At 41.6% G+C, this 23213-nt stretch overlaps 1 protein-coding gene across 1 annotated transcript; it reads left to right on the top strand.

Moving 5' to 3' along the window:
* Positions 1–2779: 2779 nt before the first annotated feature.
* On the top strand, positions 2780–22981 carry gareml (GRB2 associated, regulator of MAPK1-like). Its single transcript, XM_073492914.1, has 8 exons — positions 2780–2862; positions 3351–3704; positions 8724–8864; positions 14720–14850; positions 15051–15216; positions 16125–16975; positions 19704–19873; positions 21401–22981. Exons 2-8 carry the CDS (start codon positions 3593–3595, stop codon positions 21999–22001), a joined length of 2172 nt encoding a protein of 723 aa, XP_073349015.1. The 5' UTR covers positions 2780–2862; positions 3351–3592; the 3' UTR covers positions 22002–22981.
* Positions 22982–23213: the final 232 nt, after the last annotated feature.

The following is a 23213-nucleotide window of genomic DNA, read 5'->3' as shown; positions in this document are numbered from 1 at the left end:
GCTGCTAAGGAAATGTTTTAATCAAAAGAGAGGTATGTGAATTAACATTAGGCCCTTCTCATAACCAGATTAACAGAAAATTCATATATTTTTAATATGTATATTAAACACAAACACTTGAATTTTAAAGTGGTATTTTCAAGGTTTGAAAGATGCTTGGATTTTGGATCAAGTGCTTGAAACTGCTTAATATATTTATTATACAGATGGCAAATCTTAGAGACCACTGACACATTTTGAAACGTTAAATTTTCTTGTTTTTCTTAAATTTTTCATCCTGTGGAATTTTATGAAACACAATTTTGGTTGTTTATAGCACAATAACATGATTTAAAGTAATGAAGTTAAATAATTTTGTATATATCTGTAAATATTGTGTAATTTACTACAAATGTAAGTTGCTGGGATAACTTGGAATTGGGGTGTAAAAGGTGTATGAACCCTTTTATAATGGTCAATACATTTCTTGCTTCTGCCTTTACAGAGATGTTTACTGGTGTGGAGATGACATGATTACATTTTTGACACATTTTTTAAACCTTTAAAGAAAAATAAGGGAAAATTCAGTGAACTACTGCGTCCCAATTCTGTGTCACGCTTAATGGTAAATCCAATGTTTCAGTTAGGAGTATGAACAATACTCAAACTCATAAATCCATTCTATAATCAGTTGTTATAACGCATTGGTTGGTTCAGTCCAGGTTGTGTGGTCCTTTGGAAATGTATCCTCTTATTTCAGTGTTGTCATACACAGTTGTGGATGAATGAGTGAGCTATTAGCCAATGAATCACAGTTTGAGTTTACATTTTAACTGATTGAACAGAGAGTAAACCACAGCGCTGCCATGTTTGGTGTTCAGTGAGCGTGGGCGTGGTTGGTGATTCTAGGAAGCCAGAAATCTCACATTTCACCAAATATTTGTGAAGGTACGAGCCAATGTGATAATGATAATCTCCATTTGCACACACAACCACATTTTGAATAGTACTCCAGCTTCCAATTGTATATTTAATCAATTAGGTATAATTCTTTTGAATTTGAACCGCTCACTCTGAGTTGTAGCACAAAGGACCGTAGCATCACAACTGGTTTGTTGGTGAAAATCAATAGCAAATGAATCAGTATCTGTTTACAGTTTGGTTCATTGAACTGAGAGTGAGTTGGCCAGAGTCCTGCCCGGGGCCAGAAGTTTAGTGCTGGGCGAAGAGGTGGATAAAGTGATTACACTTCCACAACATCACTATTGTCTGTGTATGCTGGTGATTGGATTGATATGAACAGTGTCAATACTTCATGCACATGCACAACTGGTGTATAGAAGATGGCATTACCTCTGTTATTATAACAAAGCATGTTTTAACAATGGTTTGAAATCGATACGTCGATTCTACATTCTGAACTTGTGCAGAAGTTGTCTCGTTTCAACACGTTTAGTAAGAAAAACACATCGAATTTTCAGTTAATCTCTGTTGCATCTCATTAGTTGTGTTAAAGCTAAACCCCCAAAACATAATTAGGTGCCTCGAAAAATATCAGTTTTCTTTTCTTTATTATTATTTTTTTAAATAATACAACTGTCCTTTGATTATGTCATAGATGCAGTAGTCTTTTGTAGAGTTGCTCTCTTGAGACTGAGATGAATCGATGGCTTTTGACGACAGGGTAGAGACACTGGTTTGTTGTGTAGGCGTTCATATTTGTTGTACCATAATGTTACATCATTAAATAAATGTCTTTGTCTGAGTGTCTGGGAGAGCTGTCACGGTTCCTTCCTGCTCTAAGTGCCAAGGATATCATGCCATGGATGTTTTCCTTCTTGGATTGTTTCATTTGTATACATCTGAGAGGCCTGAAGAGAGTAAAGTATCCTGTCATTCAAGAATTCAAAAAATTGAGAAAAGTCAGAAAAAAATAAAAATAAATAAAAAAACATTCTGAAGCAGAAGTAAGTTTTACCGTCTCTCCTGTCCTGTGAATCATCTCTTGACCCTCAAGTTTACTTTTTGAAATGCATAGGATCACAATCCCCAGGTTGGGATGGGAACTACTGCTATGTATCACATTTTAGCTCAATATTGATTTTGTGTATGAAATTCTAAAACGTACATTTAAAGCCTTTCAAATGTAGTGAACTGAAGGTATAGCATAAAGTCATGTACATAAAGCAAAAGCACTGTACTTCAGGGAATGCATTTTTATGTGTAGTATTTCATATTTTTTTAATCATCATTTTTATTGCTTGTATTATCTTTTATTTATCTTTTACTATTGTAAATTTATTGCTGTTTTATTCAATTTGTTTACTTTTTGATTTGTTTGAATGGGTGTTGGGACTTCCATTAGTCTCTAAACCCATATTTGTTTTGTTTGTCTTGAATTACATTTGATTTGCTTGAAAAATGCTGTATAAATCAAGTTTGATTGCTTGATTGATCATCTGGGTTAATGTACATTCAGTTCCCCTGAAAAAATCAAAATCACATGACTTCTGTAATTGCTGGGCTCATGAAAATGTTGGGATGTTAAAATGAGCCCACAGCAGGCCAGAAAATGTTACGAAATCCTGCTCAAATAGTCCTTGCATCTGCTATTCAGGCAGGTGTGTGGGTGGCTACACCTCAGATTAACCTCTGTGGACAAACTGGTGCAATAAGCGATGAGGAAAACATGATGATATGAGTCAGATTATCAAACAATAGCCTCGATAAGAGGCTTGACGTCTGAGCCGTTCCAACAGCCTGCTGGAGAATCTGAGAGGAACTGGAAATATTGGTACTACGGGGCCACTGTAGCTCAGGAGGTAGAGCAGGTCATCCAGTAATCGGAAGGTCGCTGGTTTGAATCCCTGGCTGCAAGTCGAGGTATCCTTGAGCAAGATGCTGAACCTCACATTGCATGGCAGCCTCTGCAATCAGTGTGTGAAAGTGACTTTGTGTAGATGTAGATTTGTGTTTACATATTACTGTTATTAATTTTATATTATTTTTTATTAACATTTTTCACTACTGTTACTTGCAATATTTCATTTTATTTTCATCATAATTCGTACTGCCTGTTTTTATCTTTTCTTATCCTAACTATCCATTCTATTGCAGTAGATGTGCATCAGTCTCTAAACCTGATGTTATACCATGTTTCATTCAATCACTTGTAAAGCAACTTGAATTGAATTTTGATTTTGTTTGAAAGGTGCTATATTAATAAAGTTTGATTGATTGAAATGTTTGATCTTTTCCCTCCATTATGATGACAAACTGTAGAAAATTAAAGTTTGACTGACCCTGCTCTCGTGTGTGTGTGTGTGTGTGTGTGTGTGTGTGTGTGTGTGTGTGTCTGACAAATGACACAGAGGGAGACAGAGAGGGCTCGCGCTCCCTCCCACCGCCTGTGCGCACCGACTGTGACTGCGCTCCCTCTCTCCCACATTCAAACATGGCGAAACTCTTTGACATTAAAGCACCACCATCATTACCCTCACCCTCCTCCGCTTCGCCGTCCTCCGCTTCGCCGTCCTCCTCGCCGCTGACGCCACCCTCGTTACCTTCGCCATCATCATCACCATTATCTCCGGTACCGTGATGACCCGGGAGGATGGAGAAGTTGTCGGCGAGCCTGTCGGAGATCGCTTGGAGCCCGTTGGCGCTGCCGTTGGACGCGGTGGTCAGCAAGTTCCGTCTGCCCACCCTGGTCCGCCTGGCCCACGGTAAGAGTCCAAACTCACCCGGTGCCCCCGACCTCCAGCGCGACCGGTACAGAACTTTTAGCACTGTTTGCACAACTGTTAGCTAACTCAGACGCTCCTCCGTCGTCTCATGTCGGCGGAGCTGAGATGAACCGTGACAGGAGTGATGATAAATGACGATAAATGTGCTTTTACAGTCAGGGAAGGAGAAAAGACCCTAAGTTTCATCGAGGAAAGAGTGTTTCTGAGAGGTTTTGTGAGCAAAACGACGGTGAGATTCATGAACGAGTGTAGAAATTTAGTGAAGAATCTGTAGAGCGTTTTAACGGCGTCAAGACCGACAGGAAAAGGTACGACTTCCGGTCGAAACTTTCAAAATAAACACTCAACGTTGTCATATTTCTGTAAAAAACAAAACAAAGTTTTTAAACAGTAAAATAAATGAATATAATCAACTATCAGAGGGATGATTTATTAGAGGGCTACCTCACATAATCTTGTCAAAACAGAAATTCAATTATCATCAGATTTTGATAGCGATGATCTGATAGTTTAAAGCAAGAATTCATATTCATTTAAAGGTGCTATGTGTAGGAAAATTAGATTTTTGAGTATCAGTCCCAGCTCATCAAAAACTGACATGTTGGGATGGCATCCGACCCGCCCTACAGTCCCAAAGCTTTGGTTTTTGACCAGTTGGGAATGAGACTTCAAAAATCAACGTTTCTTACAAATAGCACCTTGACATGAAAAGGTTGTGTATTTTAAAGGAAACTGGACATTTGCCCTGCGTTCCAATACCCATACTACCATACTATTTAGTATGCCAGAAAAAGATTCAAGGTGTGTTCAGAATCGCATACTTTCTCTTTTTGCGTTTGGTACGTACTGCAGCTGCCCTTACAAAGTACATTTGCTGCATGCAGTATGCAGTATGCATACAATTGGGACACACTACTTCGTCATGACAGTGCACCTTGAACTTTGACCCTCTTGCTCCTATATCCATCGCCTTAGCACAACATTTTGTGGACAAAGAACGTAGTACTTTGACTTAATTGTGCTTTCATCTCTCATTGTGGTGTCTGTCATCTGTCAGTGAGCTGTCATTTGTTTGTGCTATGTCGGCTTTGTTTATATTTGCGTGACACACCATGATGTTTGTGACGTATCTCCCACTGCGCAGAGGATTGTGGGTAAGAATAGCCAGAAAAGCATGCTGGCTTCCATGCTGCAAAATGTGACCAGATGTAGTAGGACATCCTGGTATTTTTGGCATACTGCGTTTCACATCTTCTTGATTTCCAGAAATCTTTTTCTGGCATACTAAGTAGTAAGGTAGCATGGGTATTGGATGTCCCATTTGTACTCGAAATATTCATGCTAAGGCTGCAACAGATATAGGAGCAAGAGGGTCAAAGTTCAAGGTGCACTGTCCTGACAAAGTAGTACGTCCCAATTGTATGGATACTGCATGCAACAGCATGTACTTTGTAAGGGCAGTTGCAGTACGTACTAATGTAGAAAGACAGAAGTATGCAATTTGGAATGCACCCTCAGTGGTACTTAACTGTCTGAACCTATGTTTGTTGATGGTGTCACGCTAACGTAAGATGATATTTGTTTTTATGAAGATTTCTTTTGAATAGTTATTTTCCTTTCATTTGTTAAGATCATTTGCATAATTTAATTAATGGCAATTACATACAATATATATTTTATTTTGTTCCCTAATTTGGATCAGGAACTAATTATGCCTGTAATGTAAGTGATGGTCAATATTAAGATTGGCGGAGTGATATAATGTGAGACAGTGAGGTGATGTCAGTGTTCAGATGTCCTACTGTTGAGGTGGACATTAAAGTGGAGCAAGATGTTGTCCCAGTGCTCTTGCTTTACACTGTCCGAAAAGTAGTTCAAAGTTACCCTTTATACACTAACTACAGATTGATACCCAACTTTGACTTGGCAACATTATCACATTACTGGATGATAAATTGGAACTCCATTACCCAGAAATCCTGAAAGGTGTTTCAAGTAAACTGCACAGAGTAATATTACTGTTGACACTTGGAGATTAGAGACTATCTGTGCTTATGAGCCTGTATCATACTTAGTGAATCACATTAATTAATCCGCTCCTTGTTGGGAATGAGACTCAGAAATCAACCTTTCTTACAAATAGCACCTTTAAAGTATAACTAATAAGCTTCATCAGATAACTACAAATGTTACTTGCGCCACACGTGCAACACTTTGGACATTATTGATGTGTTTTAACAAAACATTAACAAAGCCACTTGTCAATACATGTGCAATATATTGACAGGTTTTAGTGACTGACCCAGCTGCCTGGAAACATTTGGTGCTCTTATTTTGAAAGTAACATCCCTGTATATCCGTTATGATTTTGGTTCAATCTGGCCACCTTGACGCAGCTGCAGCGTTTATTCTCGGAAACTGACTTTTCTAGCTCACATCAACCCACTGACTTGCATAAGGGGGGTCACCATGCAACATTTGTGTTCGGTTTCCTCTTTCTTAATCGTTATGTTTTGCCGCCATCATCGTGATTATGTGATTGAGCCGATTTGGGGTCTTTACTTTGGGAACGGTCGATGGGTGTCATGGCCAAAGTTGTTCCAGTCCAGCGAGGCCCGGAAAGCCACAAAGTGTCTGTTGTGCTGCTGAAGTGCTGCTCAATTCTTTTCATATGTAAATGCTGTAATCTGTCGGTGAATGTGGTGAATACTAACGAGCAGGAAAACCTCCAACTTTACTTCTTGGATAGAAGCGCGCGTCCGAGCCGTGACATGCTCCCCGAAATTACGCACCTTACCGCTGCCGGCGCGCGTCATTGTGTGAAGAGACAGCAGCGCCCGTAGGTGTTTATTAACCGCACTGTAGTTACCCCACAGATGCCTGTTTGTTTGCACAGACAGCCAACACAGATGGTGGTTAGTTATTTACAATAGGGCATGCTGTCAGTCAGCACCGGTGGTGCAAGATTTTCCCTTCATTTCATATTAAAGGTGCAGTGTGTAGTTTGAGGGAAGAAATTGTATTCATATTTCTTCATTGACTGATTTTTTTTTTATGTCTAAACAGACTAAATAAACAAACTCTCTCTGTTTGTTATGACTGAATAAACAAACTGACCTTAAAGGACAACATTTTATACTGTTTTACTTTGTTTATATGTGGCGGACCCTGCCACCTTCCTAGCTTCAAACAGTGTTCTGGGGACCTTATTTTCCTCTGAGAACAGCTTGTTCATTCAGTTATGGAAAATATTGTATTATCACCTCATTAATATTGTACATTTTAAAATTCTGAGTTTTAATTTCTTCTCCAAATCCACAAAGTGCCCATTTAACAACAAACAAACCTGTTTTATTTTTTATCTGTATGGACAGACTGTTGTTCAGTGGTATGTGAGTGTGGGGGTGTATTTCACTGGCTTCCCTGATAGACGCTCCAGACAGCAATAGACTTAAACCAAGACTAAATATTTGCCTTACAGATAAAGTATAGCCTTGTTTGCAAGGTAAATTAGGCGACACAAATGCATTGTCAGTCTACATGTCAGTGAAATGAAGTGTAAATTACTCCCATTCACAAGAAAACAACAATTTCTCATGTAATCTGAGTGGAATTAGCTGTGGTTGTAACCAGTAATGGAAAGTGAAAAGTACATTTACTCTTACTATAAATGTACTTGGTACTTCAGTGCAATTTTGAAGTACCATTCGATCTTATTTTGTACTTCTTGACTACATCTCTGAGGGAAATATTGGACTTTTTACTTTTTAGTTGACATCTTCTCAACTAATCATTGCAGCTCGACAATATATGTTATGGGCTAATATTCCTTTTCTCTAAATCTGCACCAAAAGTTAATGAGGTCTGCTTCGGCTAAGACTCATCCTCCATCCGAGTTTCATGGACATCCGTTCAGTCGTTTTTGTGTAATCCTGCTGACAAGGCAACCAACCACCAACCAGGCAACCAATCAACTAACAAACAAACAAACGTGCACAGGTGTCCTTCCACACACGTCACCAAAGCAAACACTTTGTGTTAGCTTCCGATCAAGTGGACATTCATCAGAGCTCAGATAATAAACTTGCTGTCTGTAATGGAGACAAGTGTGCAGTTAACTTCCTTTCACTGACTTTCTTACATCCAGCACCTTTGTGACTGGTTTCATGACTGCAGGAAATCCTTCTTGATGAAAACATTTTATATCAAGGTCTGTGAGTTATCCAGTAACCATGTACTTTAGGAAAAATGGCAACCGGTACAGATGGGATGAGAGGGAGATGTGTCTTTTTTGGTGTTTTGGTGAAACTGACACGCAGCAAAAGCTCTGACATGTTCACTGGCCGGAGCGATCTGAGTCACACAGATATTAGAGGCTGATAATTACCTTTTCAGAGGGCCCTCTATATTTCTACTGACAGTCTCTCATCATCTGTTCTGTGTGCGTATTCAACCCATCCATCAACATGACTGTTAGATTAAAAGGTTTAACAGCTATCCATCAGCAACAAGAGCAAAAAGGGAGTGATCTGTGTGAGTCTGTGTGTGTGTGTGATGTGATTGAATTGTACCACTGTGCTATCAGCAGAAATCAATGCTGTTGTGCGACATGATGGCTTTAGTGAAAGCTGGAGAGCTCTGTGTCTGTGTGTGTGTGTGTGTGTGTGTGTGTGTGAGGCTGTATGGATGTGTGTGTATGTATGGGGGCTGTGTAATAGTGGGTTGCCAATTGTATAGCAAGGTCCTGATGAGTAGGTTAGGGGTGGTGAACCATCACTGATGGTGGTAATTATGGACACTGGATGTGAGTGTGTGTGTCAGGGGGAGTGTTGAACTGTTTTCCCTCGCTGAGCTACTTACTGTGAGCTCTGAAATTAAAAACCTGTTGTCTTTTTGTTGGTAGACTATTTGTTTATTCCTAATCCATTTCTCTGTAAATGTGTGTTGATGTGTGTGTGTGTGTGTGTGTGTGTGTGTGTGTGTGTGTGTGTGTTCCAGGTGAATGTGTGGAGGGTCTGTCGGAGGAGGATGTGGTGCTGTTACACTCCTGTCGTCAGTGGACCACAGTGACTGCCCACAGCTTAGAGGAGGGACACTACGTCATTGGACCCAAGATAGACATCCCTCTGCAATACCAGGGTGAGCGTGCGCGCCCACGCATGCACACACACACACACACACACACACACTGCATTTCTAGACTTGCATGCACAAAATGATTTAATAGTCAGTCACAATTTCAACTTGGCACTTTATATACCAGTTTTCCCCTGAATTTTATTTTCCTCCAGGGGAAAATAAATCCCCACACTTACTCTATTTTTTTTGGGGGGGGGGATTGTCACTTTAGATTAATAAGATAGATAAGATCAATCCTGGAGCTGAGATACAGTAACCTCAAGTTCAGTACTTTATTCCCATGCGAACAAGTTCTTAGAATAGTCGAGCTCAGATAAAACAAGAACACATTTACAATGGAAGTGCAGCAGTCTCCTATTTTGTGGTTTCTGATGACTCATCATGAACTTGGCAGACAACATCCAAAATCTTTCAAGTTCAATATAACACAGAACCAAAACATGAACTCCCTGAGAGAAGAAGGATTAGCTCAGACCTTTCAAGTCCAAGGTGAAACGGAACCAAAATATAAACTCCCAGAATCACGACAGATTTCTCTCTAAAGAAAGTGAATACGTTTCCCACAATCCTCCCAGCTACCATCTATGATTTAAACTGTCAGCGGTGAAATTGTATGTTTGTGTTATATATTCCAGGGTCATGTTCATGTGACCTTCTTCTTGCTGCATGTCAGGCATTAGAAATACCCCTGCAATTTATCTTGTTTAAGCCTTTGTCTTGAGCCAGTCTGTACAAACTCAGACAAAATTTGGTCCAACATACAGAAAGTTTGAAATCCTTGGAAATATCTTAAAGTTTCCAAAGATATAGGCAATATGTCAGACTGAGTTTGGGGCATTTGTGTATTAAATGATGTACAAGACATCTTTCCTTTTGATGGATCAGTACAGACATATTGTAGGGCTGGGCGATATATCAATAGTATATCATTATCGTGAAATGAGACTAAATTTGGCAAAATGTGTTCCTAGTGACACCTTTTGTTGCGGGACTAACACAGAAGCAACTTTGAGTATTTTGCCAGGTGTTTATATGTCTCTGGACAGATTTCTGTCAGTGACACAAGTGGCATCACAACCCTGCAAGATACAGTCACAAAACTTTATAGGTGTAAAGTTGAGAAAATCTTTTTTTTTAAAAAAGGAAAAGAAAAAGGGCTGAGTTTGAAAATAGGCATGGTGTGGGCAATGCAAATGTTGTTAAAAGGCAGTTTTTCTCGCAACCATCGCCAAGTGCTTGTTCATGGGGGAAATGTTGGGTTTCTAAATAAATGAATCAAGGAGTATGGTTTAGACCTGCTCAATTTGGAAAGTGTCATGAGATTGACTTTTGTTGTGAATTGGCACAGTACAAATAAAGATTGATTGATTGATTGATTGATTGATTGATTAAAGTAGGGAGGTAGGAAGTAGGAACAGGGGCCATTATCCTTTGTTTTAAGATGGAGATTACTGTAACCCAGTTCCAATCATTCCTCTCCTGTCCATCTGTCTGTGGACATGGGTCTGATCGGTCATGAACATGATGTCATGGTTGGTGTGATCCATTTACAAGATGGTCTCTCTTGCTGTGATAAGTGTTGTCTTGGTTTAGAGGCTGCATTACAGTAAACTTTCAGACCCTCCCAGACTGTTTTACTTGTTATAATACTTACCTTTAGTCATTATATCCACATTACCGAAGATTTCGCTACAATACAGTAGACACAAACATTGTGAAAACTGGGATTTGTGTGAAATTGGTAAAATCAGATGATCATTTTTCAAAATAAATGTTCACGTTTAACAATATTGATCAAGGCTTCAAATAAAATCAGCGACAGTTACGCTCACTACAGCTCACATTCATTCATCCAACCAGCTCCTGTAGATGTGACCTTCCCTGACTCCTCCTGTCCATTGACCTGTCGTCTTCCTGCTGAATGAGTCGAGTCATTATGACCTCACCGGAGCTCTATCCCCACAATCCCATTGTTCATACTGTCTGACCAGTCACATTATTCGCTGTGTAACTGGATCCTAATGCCTCCTCTTCATTGTTTCCTTCACTGATGGACTGCTGATGTCACCTCGCTCCACTGCCGCCTCTCAGGCTCCTTTTCGGAAGAATGAAAGAACATTTGGGTGGGAGGGGGGATGTTGAGATCACTGTCATTTTAGACATTTCAGCTTTTCACATCGGAAGTGTGTGACCACCAACACTGGAGATATTAACAGCCAAGTCCAAATACTTAGAGAGTAGTAATAGGTATAATACATGATAAATATAAATGTAACAGAGATATTGAGTGAACTGGAGCTGTCTTCGTTTCACTATAGTAGAAGGACTATAAATAATATAATGAATTATGTTAAGCGCTCTCTAAGCGATGTTTCAGTAGTACTTGAGACATAAGAGACATAACAAGAGACATCGGTCAAGCTTCAGCAAACACTGGATCCTACATTTCCCATAATGCAAGTAAACTGACTTTCATATACAAAATTGGTAGAGTGTCCCTTTAAGGCCCTTTTCCACCAAAATTTCAAGGGAAAGTTCAGACGTCCTTTGAACACAAAGTACTGTCAAGAATAGACACAATGGTAATAGGTGATAGGAAAAGCCTAGTTATTGTGGACTATAATTTAATATATTAAAACAGTAACATAATGAAATATTACAATCAAGTCACATTAATGTAAGAAAATATAGAGAAAACTTTCTGTAGCCATTGTCGTCTCAAGCTTTAAAACTCCACCTCTTAAAGTCAAGCACATATTGTACAAATCAAGCACGATTTTAACCCTGAAAGCGTCGCCTCCAACCAATTTTGTGGTCAAATTCCTGCCAGATTCGTTGTCGCTTGACATTCGAGGAGATCACAACCAGAGCTGGACCTATGATCAGATTTTGGGGCCGATGCCGATGCCCATATTAGGGAGTAAAATATTCAGATTTTTGCAATAATCCATAAATGCTGTTATAAAACAGATTACCAATAAACTTTACTGTCCAAAATTACATCAGTGCGCTGAAACAGTAAACGTCATTCAGAATTTAATAATTAAAGTACACCACAAGCATCTTTTTAAAAATAATTACCTCTAAAAAATTGTTTTCTTTTGGACGATCAGATGAAGTTCCGGCTTATCAGAAGTTTTGGTTGGCTGTCGTGCCGTTTGCGCAGTTTCATGGTCCAGTTCTCCTCAGGGCTTCTGTCAAAAGATATTTTTTTTATAGGAAAGTAAGAATTAGAATTTTCTCTCTTATAGTCAACATTGTTAAGGACACGGCTGTTTTGTTTGAATAAATTTGACTAGAATTAGCAATGGACAAATGCGACTGGGGGCTCTGTGCTAACTGCTCAGTCTGTTCCTTCTTTTTTTTTAAATCACCTGGTTGCCAGATTTTTGAAAAGGCCCACATTCTTATGTTTAGCTAATTAGTAATGTTTGTGCCGGGACTTTTTTTAAATGGAAGTAACCGTTGAGAAGGAACAAAAACGGTTTCACTGGTGTAAAAAGGAGCTTAATAGGTCTTAGTAACAACCTTAAAAGGGCTGCCACAGGGTTCTTTCAGACTGGGAGGTTTTTCTGGCAAAATAATGCATGCGTTTACATCGCTGGGGGCAGTTCTGTTGCCAGACCCTGAAGCATTACATCAACCTAATCATCCCTGTGAGCCATTTTAACGATGCATTCCGGTAGACAAGAACGAGACAGCCAACGCAGCCAGTTCAAATTTATGCATACTTTTAGGGCTACCCAAATACACAAGTCTCTTTAGATATGACAGGTGAGTAGTTGTTGAATCAGAGGCCATCACCAGTGATGAGCTAATGTCTGTGTGATGACTTCATACAGGAAGTCTAAATAAGCTTAGGAGGAGAGTAATATAGGTTTCCCCCCGGGGACGGACAACAGGAAGCTCCCTCCTTCTCATCCTCTCTCTCTCTGTCTGTTATCCTCCTCTGTCCATCAGTGAGAGGCGAGGATGAGGGCAGAAAAGCTGAATGAATGGGTTTCAGGGAAGCCAGTGGCGCCACAGCCACAGTTGTTATGTGGAACTAGCTGCCAAAGCCTTCTGTGTAAGGATTTTTAAAGCCTCAGACTGATTCTGTTTTTATCTATTGGGGCAACATTTTCTCACAGAGTAATAGTAGCTTGTTAAAGGGACAGTTCAAAAAGACATCCTCTTACCCGAGGGGCAAGTTTTGGAGATGTCTGCCTTCTCTCGAATACAATGGAACCCGATGGCATTTAACTTGTGGTGCTCAATGATAAAAAAAAAAATGCGGAAACTAAACCGCAATGTCTCCTTCCAGAAATCCTAATCTGGTTACTGAAGATAATCCACAGACCTTGTTGTGATCACTTTCATGTAGGACCTAACTCTTTCAACCAAACTACACAGGCAACCGTGCATCTACTTATAGAGGCTTGCTAACCAAGCTAAGCTAAGCGTCAATCATGACGTGGTTACTTAAATAAATCCAGAAAGCTTCCTGTGAGGGATTTCATGTAGGAACTATTTTCTTTCTACTGAACTACACCAAGGACATTGGTTTAAACCTGAATACAGCTTTGGAGGCAGAGCTGCTCAGTATTTTACCTTTAATATATTGCTACATCTCAGTTGTGCTGGTTTCTAGCTACATAGTCCTTTCACATGTACGAGTTTTCAGGATGTAGCTGTGGTTTTGTTTGGTTTAGTGGTAAACCTGTTTTATTTGTGTCACTTTTTCTGAGCAGGGGGTTAGTGGGTTGTGTTGAAAAGTAGCACTTGCTGGTATTGTTGGGTTGGTGGAAGCTCCTTATCCGGGGGGCTCCGTCTGAATTGGAAGGTGGGGGGTGCAGGAGAAAGAGGGGGAGAGAAAGGGAGGGAGGTTCTGGCGAAGAGGATGGTGGAGCTTGGTATTCTGCTCTGCCTCTCAGACACAAAAACTTTCTCATCTCTCTTTCGCTCACACACACAAACACTTTGACTCTGAGAAAGAGAAGGGGTCCTTGGAGGGTTGTTGTAGTTAAATCCAATTCAATACTGTAATCAAGAATAAAGGATGGTTTGATTTTAACAAAGCTGATTTGGAGCCTCTTGGAGTGGTTCCTTACAACATCAAACCCGGCACGGACCAGAAACATTTACAGTCTTAAGAACACAGAGCACAAACACAGCTACTGGACCGAATGTGAAAGACTTACAGACGGAGGAGGGGATGAGCAAGAGTAAGAAAGGGTGAAAGAGAGAGAGTCGTGTGTGTGTGTGTGTGTGTGTGTGTGTGTGTGTCTGTGTGCGCGAGTGTATGTGTGAGTGTCTCCATGGTGATGTGTCTCTGCTCTGCGTGAGAATGGGGGTCCTTTATTGGTTGCCATGCCAACCCTGTCGGCTGTTGATTGGCCGGGAGCTGGTGCCAGGTCATAGGTCACGGAGGTGTCTTTGTATTCTTCTCATCCAAATAGTGTCTCCTGCAGATGTGTGTGTGTGTGTGTGTGTGTGTGTGTGTGTGTGTGTGTGTGTGTGTGTGTGTGTGTGTATGTGTGTGTGTGTGTGTGTGTTTGCAGTAAGACTGTGGGGAGTCAGAAAAAAAGAAAAAGGCAGAGCAAAAACAACTTTTGACCTTGTCTTTTTTCCTCCATTTCCTTGCTTTCCTCCTCTACCCTTTCCTCCCTTCTTCTCTTTCCTCCTCTTTCCTTGCCTACCTTCTTTCCTTCCTCCTCCTCTTCCCTCTGGGCTCCCTCCACCTTATTCTTGTTTCTTGCTTTCCTTTACTTCCTTTTTGACAAGTTTCTTCCTCCTTCCATTTTTGCACCTCCTTTCTTAAACCTCCTTCACCCGTCTCTTCTCTTTCCCCTGTCCTGCTTCCATTTTCTCTGCAGGGAAGTTCAAGTTGTTGGATGAAGACCGAGACGTCAGGGATCCGGTCCAGTATTTTTCCAGTGTGGAGGAAGTTGCTGGAGTCTTCCCTGACAGGGTCTTTGTCATGGAGACGATCACTTTTAGCGTCAAGGTTTGTTTTTCTTACAGACTCACACGTGATTATTTACCTCTTCTCCTTATTTTGCAGTATTTTTGTGCACTGCACATGTGTTGCATTTTGTCTGCTTTCGCCAGATAATTTCATAATTTTTGAGTAACATGGAAATACCATGCGTTAAGTTCCTGTCATGCAATATCATGTCCACACGCCCACACGTGTGTATGCTGCAGGTGGTTTCAGGCGAGTTCAGCGAGGACAGCGAGCCCTACAGCTTCACTCTGCAGGCTGGAGATGAGCTGTCACTCATGGGGAAGGCGGAGCTTCTCTGTGCCACGCCCTCGAAGGAAAAGACGGGACTTAGCGCACTCCTGAGACGCCTGGGCAAGACTCCTAGAAGTAAATAAGACCAAACTGAGTCATATTTCAGCGGTTGTTCAAGCACATGAAAGGAAGGAAAAAGTGAATCACTGAAATCTTTGTGCAAACTGTACGGGATGAGAAGTGTATTCCTCCTTGTGATCTGGTTGGCTTGCTTCAAAGATTAAAGTGTGATCTCTGCAGCTCTGTTTCATTGCATTCTACTTCTAGCAGACTAACAGTATTTCTGATCACATTTAGTTTCATTGTTTCCTGTTTCAATCCCTCTGGACTTGCAGTTTATTCAACTTTGACCATGCAGCTGTGACCGGCCAGTGATGCACTGTATTTGGAAATTAAGTCAACCATGCTCAGTACATCACACTGCCAAACCATAAACTACAAACTCCTGATCTTAAACTCGCTCACAGATCTCCAACAAAAGCTCCAGATCAGAGGCAAATCAGCGCTCGCTCCCAATGTGTGAACTATTCAAATGCCCAAAAGAGATCTAGCAGGCTAAATACCTGCTCATGTAATGGAATGAGTTGGGTTAGGGGGCAGTAGTTTCTTCAGTTTTAGTTTCTGTCATTATACATACACACAATTCCAAAGATATTTGTTTGCCTCCAGTTATCGCACCCATATTTTTTTTCTATTTCTTCCTTTAATTTTCACTGCAAATCAGTGCACAAACAACTCGGACCGATCAGTTATGTAGTGAACAATCTAACACGGTCGCCAACACAGTACCCGCCAGTGTTTGGTCGCCCACAGTGAGCATGTGAGTCGCCCACCACTCAAAAAGGTTGGTGACCCCTGCTTTAAGATTACAAGTACAGCGATCTGACAACTTTGAAAGTCATGTAGTGTGACCAAACCTTTACTTTTTGTTCCTGTACTCTTTGACCTTCTGCTAATCCACCTTTCTGTCTCTTCCTCCTCAGGTAAAACTCCCTGTCTGGTCTGTATGAACCATCGCACCAATCAGAGCGTCAGCCTGCCCTTTGGCTGCCGTGGACGCTTTTGCACACGCTCCCCGCTGGAGCAAGGCATGCTGGGAGGGGAGCACACGGTACGCAGCATCATCGAGAGGGTTCGCCTCCCCGTCAATGTGTCCGTGCCTTCACGACCACCACGAAACCCCTATGACCGCCACGCGGTCCGAGAGGGCCACCGGTACAAGCTGCTCAACATCGTCAGCAAGACGGTGGTGCTCTGCATGGTTCTTCGCCGACAGGAAGTCTCCCCCTCCCACTTCCTGCTGCTGCGTTGCATGCCCCGGTTCAACGTGGCCGAGGCCTCCGTTCACACAGCAGCGCTAGAGAGCCTCCTGTTGCGACACTCGTTTGACCCAGATGCCTACTCTCGGGCTGTTAGAGAGACCCGGCCAGAGCTGGAGTGTATGACGGAGGAGTGTGTGAGCCCGCGGCGCTCTCGCATGTGTGTATCGGGTCAGGACTCCTTGGCACCGGCACTGCAGCGCCTGTCCATGTGCGGGTATGGGGGTGGGGTTTCGGACAGCCTATCGCAGCGCTGCAGGGACTCTATTGGAGAGCGGTTGGGGGAGGGGCCAGGTGAGGAGCGGGAGTATGTGACTCCTGAGTGGACTGAGGCTGAAATGAGGACCAGTGAGGAAATCCCTTATGAGGAACTTTGGACCAATCAGAATGCAGAGGGCTTGGGGAAGGAGCCAAACCTCATCTCGTTCCATTCGTCTTCCTCTTTAGACGGTTCTCTTGGCACCGTGGTGACAAGAGTGTCGACCCCGCCACCTGTACCTCCAAAATCTGATGCTGTGAGTTTCAGTCTTCACCTCCTGTCCTTCTCTTTATCCCTCCATCTCTCATCTCGCATTTCTGTCCACAGCAGCATCCGGTTGTTAAAAGTCAGGATGCCTGGCCTTGAATTATTCATACATCACAGCTTTTAAACCTCACTGACGCACACACACACAAACACCCACTGACTTCCTGGAAAGGCTGCCACACACTCACAGCACATGAATTCATGCGTCAGCATCACCAAGAAGGCAGGTACACATGTGCTGTATCCTGGAGTACATTAAATACAAGAGTTGAATAAATAGTATGGAGTCAGTTCATTCCAGTGGTGGAGTATAATACTGATGGACACTTTGGTCTTTAGAACAACCAAATTATTATCGATTTCATGACATAAAGTGGCCACAAAGTGACAGTCAAATCAAATCTGATGATTAGAAAAGAATACAAAAGCTATCATACTTCACTGTTTGTTGTAAAAGAGGTTATCCACTTCCCAAAAGATTACTTGGCAGTCAAACAGGGTGGTCTTTTTTGTCTCTGGATTTCTGACACTTTTTTTGTCTGCCCGTTGTTCTCGACCATTTTGGTTCTTACCTCAAGTGCCAGCTTGTTAGCTCAAGTGGAGTACTGCAACTTATTTTGCATTAGGGCTGCACAATATATCAAAATGATATCCTGATCATTATATGAGACCATATATCGTCTAAGATTTTGGATATCGTTATATGGCAGAAGTGTTGTCTTTTACCAGACTGTTGTTCTGATACTTGCCTTTACCCCCTAAGTAATTGTATGCACATTACACATGATTATGAAAAACCTCATTGTGTTAGGTATTTGGTCATGATTGTGATATTTGATTTTGTTGGCCAGTCCTAGCATTTATGAAGTTCTTTTGAGGAGATTTCAAACCACCTAAAAATATTGCAATGTTATCCAAAGGCCTTGTTGCCTGAACAGGTGTATCTTTAGGCCCACAAATTCTATTTGTTTTAAATTAATGTCTGTATTTTTCTTTATTCAGAACAGGTGGCATCTTGATTTAATTTTATTTTTCAGATACATAAAAAGAAAACTCTGGGAAATTTGCTTTACAAATGAGTCAAACAACTAATGTGGAGTTTTCAGTCTATCTTTTAAGCGTTAAGGTACCTTGATAGCAGTTTTGTGCACCTCATAATTACAGCAAAGTAAAATAGCAATTATTCTGTTTATATTCAACAACTAAAGCTCCCATAATGCTAGTGGAACAGTGATTAGCTAGCAGAGGGGACTTTGACTCTCTCACAGAGGTAAGGCACTTGATCTTAAAGGGTAACTCCACCAATTTTACAGATTAAAGTGTGTCTACAGGTTTTGGGCGGTACTGCTGAAGACTAAGCCACAAGTGATGTAACTCAATGGCTTAGTTGCATTGTGGGAAATTGTAGGTCCCAGGTTTCGAAAAAGGAGAATGAGAGGAATACAAGTCCAACATTGTTATAAGAGTGTAATGCAGACCAGTGGACTGCTTTTCAAAACCTGGTGTCTTCATTACCCACAATGCATCTTAGCCACGGAGTGACATCACTGGGGGCAATTTATCAGATTACAAGCAGCACCTTCTGGACAAAACTACTTTTTTCACATATGCAGTAGTACTCCCTGAGACCTGTAAACTTAAAAAAATGTGCACATTTGGTGGGGTTACCCTTTAATCTAGAATATTTGAATGAGTAGTATTTGAAATTTTTAGTGTCCAACCTCCTCTTCTTCTAATGATTGAATATGACGAGGAAACAGAAAATGCATCTCCCTGTTCTTTTCCATGACATACTGTAGCAATCACAGAGTAAGAAAGGACAGGCTTCCATAAACAACATGAGGTGGAGCATCACTGTGTAACATCACTTAGTGATAGAAAGAGACACCTCTTTTATTCAGAATATCTCGGAAGGTTGTGGAATATTCATTTCATGTGTAATATATGACGTGTCACTAAATTTCTTTTTCGGATTTTTGTGGCTGCTCTTTAACTTTTTGTACTCTTTTTTGTACTTGAGAATTGAGGGTTGTATGTGCACTGGCAAAGCTACGACTTTGTCCGCATATTGTGTGATGCTTCTCATGTTCAACTGACGGCTCTTATGTGCCTCCGTAGTATGACCTTTACTTACGTACATAAATTCATCTCAAAAAGAAATAGTTTTTGAACCAGAGAATGGTGTGATGGTTAAAACAAGGTTGTCTTTGTAGCTGAGCTGTTCTTATTGTGGAGCCATTAGGTTGTTCACCAACATTAGTGTTCATATGTTAGTGTATATGGCCTGTCTGTGTTTGTGAAGGGGAAATTATCACGCTTGTTTTGCTTAATTAACTTTTTTCTTTCAAAGTGATGGCAGCTAGCAGCAGTACACAGAGGGTGCGTGGGTGTTGATGTCTGCTATGCAGCTGGATTATACCCTGTCGCACACCACGTTCTTCATTCCCTGATATTTAGCCTGCCAAGACTGTGCGTGTGTGTGTGTGTGTGCGTGCATGTGTGTGTGAAGAGCTCGCTGCTGTGTGTGAGGGAGTTTGTTTGAGGTGTAAAGGTCACCAAGTTTGACATTTACCAAGCAGAACATTGAGACAAGCCAGCACACACACACACACACACACACACACACACAATCCCTCCATGAAGCCTCCTGAGAAGTCAAGTTTCAGGAGTTAACTTTTTTTTGCAGCTCTCATGTTTCTGTGTGTGTTTGTGTGTAGGTGAGAGAGGAGTGTCGCTACTTGATCGCCCCTCCGGTTCCCCCTCGCTGCTCTAAAGGAGGCTCCATCTCCAGTCCGGCCCCCAGCCCTCCCGTCCCACCTCGCTTCCCCAAAGCCTCCACCTCCCCGAGACCCAACCTCTCCTTCTACTCCTCTGGACTTCAGGACAGGTACAGTGTGAAAACATGCAACAAGTCATATCACATTTATTCGCAATCATAATAGAGTTGCAACGATTAATCGATTAGTTGTCAATCAAATTAATCGCCAGCTATTTTGATAATTAATGAATCAGTTTGAATAATAATTTCAGAAAAAAACACAAACGTGTCTGATTCCAGCTTCTTAAATGTGAATATTTTCTGTTTTCTTTACTTGATGACAGCAAACTGAATATGTTTGGGTTGTGGACGTCATCTTGGGCTTTGGGGAACACTAATTGACATTTTTCACCATTTCTGACGTTTATCGACCAAACAACTCATTCGAGAAAAGAATCAACAGGTGAATCAGCAATGAAAATAATCATTAGTTGCAGCCCTAAATCTTGAGTGTAATTACTGAGAGGATTGGCCTTTTCTGCCTCTGACAGCGTTTTACTTTGGATGTGCTTCATCACACAAACAAGCCAACAAACATCGCACAAGAGGTTGACGCTCTTCCAGCTCAAATTGAGTTAATGTAAGCTCTGTTTACTAATCAGAGGTTGCCTCCAAATATCATCATTTTTGCTCTTGACGTGTAGATTAAAACTGCGCTAAATTTGAGGTTTAAAGTGAATCCATGAGCTGCAAACAGCAGTTGACAAAGCAGTCTCGCCAAAAGCTCCATGTAGCAGCTGTTCTGGAGCTTTCGACTTAAACTGGAGATCTTCAACAGTAGATGGATGTTGAAACTTGAGAACTTTTAAGCCAACATGAACAACAAAGTCCTTAAAGTGCTAAGAAAGATTGGAAATATTGATATTAACAATTATGTGGCAAACTCCATCTGCTGATGATCATGTGCTATGATTCAAAGCTCAGAGCAGCTAATTGAGGGACCTTGTGGTGAGATTGTTTAATCGACTATGAGATTGAATTGAAGTACCTTTTTAGGTACTACAAGGAACTCCTTTTTTTGTTGATTCTGGCTGCCCCTTTGGACAGAAGATGATGAGGGTGAAACAAAGTCAACTTTGTTCTAGTTTATGACCAGACTACAGAGCATCTTCTTTCCCCTGGCTGTCCGAGCCCTAAATTCATCCTCAGCACTCCACCATAAAAAAAGTTTTTATTTTATGACCTATCCAATCTGGATAAGTTGGAAATAAACAACCCAGTAACAGGCATTAAGAATAAATATAATAACCATATAGAAACAGCCAATCTTCCTGCTGATGTTTCCTATGTAGGTCATAGAGGCATTAGTTTTAATTTGAGACTGTTTCAGTTTGTCTTTAATTTGAGACAGTTAAAAGTTCCTTGTAGTCCGTTTAAATACTGTGAAATAATAGTTTTTAACTAATATTGAAAAAACTTCAGCCCAGTTGTAACCTACAGGTCTGGATGACTTCTGACCCTCAATACATGGGAATAAGTTAACTATACCCCAATAAAAAGTGTATGGTTTCAGTTTTTCACATTGAATTTTTGGGTGTTTTGAGTCATGTTGACTGATACTAGAAGCTAATGTCTCTTTCTCCTGTTCTGCTCCAGCTGCTCGCCCTCTCCAGATGCTTCCCTCTACTGTTACCCCTGCTCCTGGGCGGACTGCCCCGCCCCTAACCCTGCCAGTCCTGAGCCGGTCTCTGCCGTCCCTGTAGACATCACAGCCAATCCTCAGCCAGCACAGGCCACCTGGGCGGAGCCGTGGGTAGATTCCTTCACCTCCTCCGGACCCCGACTAAGGCCACCACCTCCTCAGAGTCGATTTGCTCCCTTCGGAGCGTTGAACCCCTTCAACCGCCAGTCCCCTTGCCCCTCGCCTGAGCCCGCATGCAATCCCACAACAGATTCCTCCAGAGGTGCGGAGGGTGGCGGGACGTCCACAGGGGTCACTGAAGGGTTGTCCCCGACCCCTGACCCTACCTGGCGGCCTCCTGCTGACCTGTCGGTGCTGTCATTGGAGGAAGTGTCGGCCTGTCTGCGGTTCATTGGCCTATCAGAGGCAGCGGTGGCCGTGTTCCAGAGGGAGCGAATCGACGGCAGTCTCCTGGTGCAGCTGACTGATGATATCCTGTCACATGACTTCCACCTGAGCCGACTCCATGTCACCAAGATCACACAGTTCATACAGGGCTGGAGGCCCAAGATCTAATACACACACACACACAACACACACTGTCCTGATAATGTGCCTGTTGGCTACTGAGCCGTCCTGAATGTGCCTTCCACTGTGACCAACCGGCTGCTGAGCCACGACTGACTCAAGCTGAGACTATGCTAAAGGAAACGACGCCACCCTGTGGTCAAACTGTAGGACTGACACTTGACTGGCTCTCACGCCAGACTAACTGTGTACTTCCTGTCTGAATCACAGACTGGGACTAGTTTACTAACAAATGGCTACGACAGAGGGCCACATGATGAGAGTGCCCCGTTTCAATTCTTCTTTGGGCAGATTTTCAACCACATTCTTCATTCTCCGAGACAGCGAGAGGTTCCCTCATGCTGTGGTCCCACACAAAATCTGATGTGAGGGAAAAAATGCCTTCATTCTCCATAAACAATATTTTGACAAATGGAGAGAATTTCATATTGCATCATTCAAACAACAGGGAGGGTTTAATGTAAGTGTTTTTTTCAGTATGAGGGGCATTTACAGCCTCTGTTGGTGACACGTGATGACACAGATGTAACATTGAATCTGTTCCTACCTGAATGTCCTTCATCCGTCTCATTGAGCTTCAGCAGCCTGCAGTTGGCTCAATTTACAAAGTGGTCCTGAGGAGACAAGAAAGAGTTGTTAAAGTTGTTTAAAGCGTAACAAAAAAAAGGAAATTAAGAAAATATGAAAGTTAAAAGCACCCAATGAAGTACTGATTGAGTTTCTGGTACCGATCAATGATTCACTGAACTATGAAACTGAACTCAAATATACAGTTTTTTTTTACATTCCTTTCAAACGTGACACAAGATGTCCGTCCGCCTGTTGTCAGATATACAGATGTGTTGCCATCTTTAATAGAAGCTTCGACTTCCTCGGATATAGAGTTCTCAAAATGTACCTCAGATCACTTTTTCAGATCTGCTTGATTTGGCCAGGCATAAAAAATAAATTGAATTCACATCCAGTAATTATTTTTTTTCACTACAAATAACAAGACAAAAAACACACTGATGCCTGGAAGTAATACGTTTGGATAAAAGAAAAAATGCTCATTAGCCCTGCATCACTCGAAATGTTAAACTCCCAAAAATTGCTTAACCATAATTTAAGCTCACCAGATCTAGGATCTACAACTGCACTCCACATAAATACCGACCACCTAAATACGGCTGATATTTTTCATCAACATTAATTGATGTT

The sequence above is a fragment of the Pagrus major genome, chromosome 22 (genome assembly GCF_040436345.1).
Source record: "Pagrus major chromosome 22, Pma_NU_1.0".
Lineage (NCBI taxonomy): Eukaryota > Metazoa > Chordata > Actinopteri > Spariformes > Sparidae > Pagrus > Pagrus major.
This window is presented reverse-complemented; position numbering and strand designations above follow the sequence as displayed.

Bases quoted from the DNA above. Each gene is read 5' to 3' on its own strand.
- gareml (XM_073492914.1), top strand. From the start codon at position 3,593: ATGGAGAAGTTGTCGGCGAGCCTGTCGGAGATCGCTTGGAGCCCGTTG. The intron at 8,865-14,719 runs GTGAGCGTGCGC...TTTTCTCTGCAG, and splicing joins CATCCCTCTGCAATACCAGG to GGAAGTTCAAGTTGTTGGAT. The intron at 14,851-15,050 runs GTTTGTTTTTCT...TGTATGCTGCAG, and splicing joins CGATCACTTTTAGCGTCAAG to GTGGTTTCAGGCGAGTTCAG.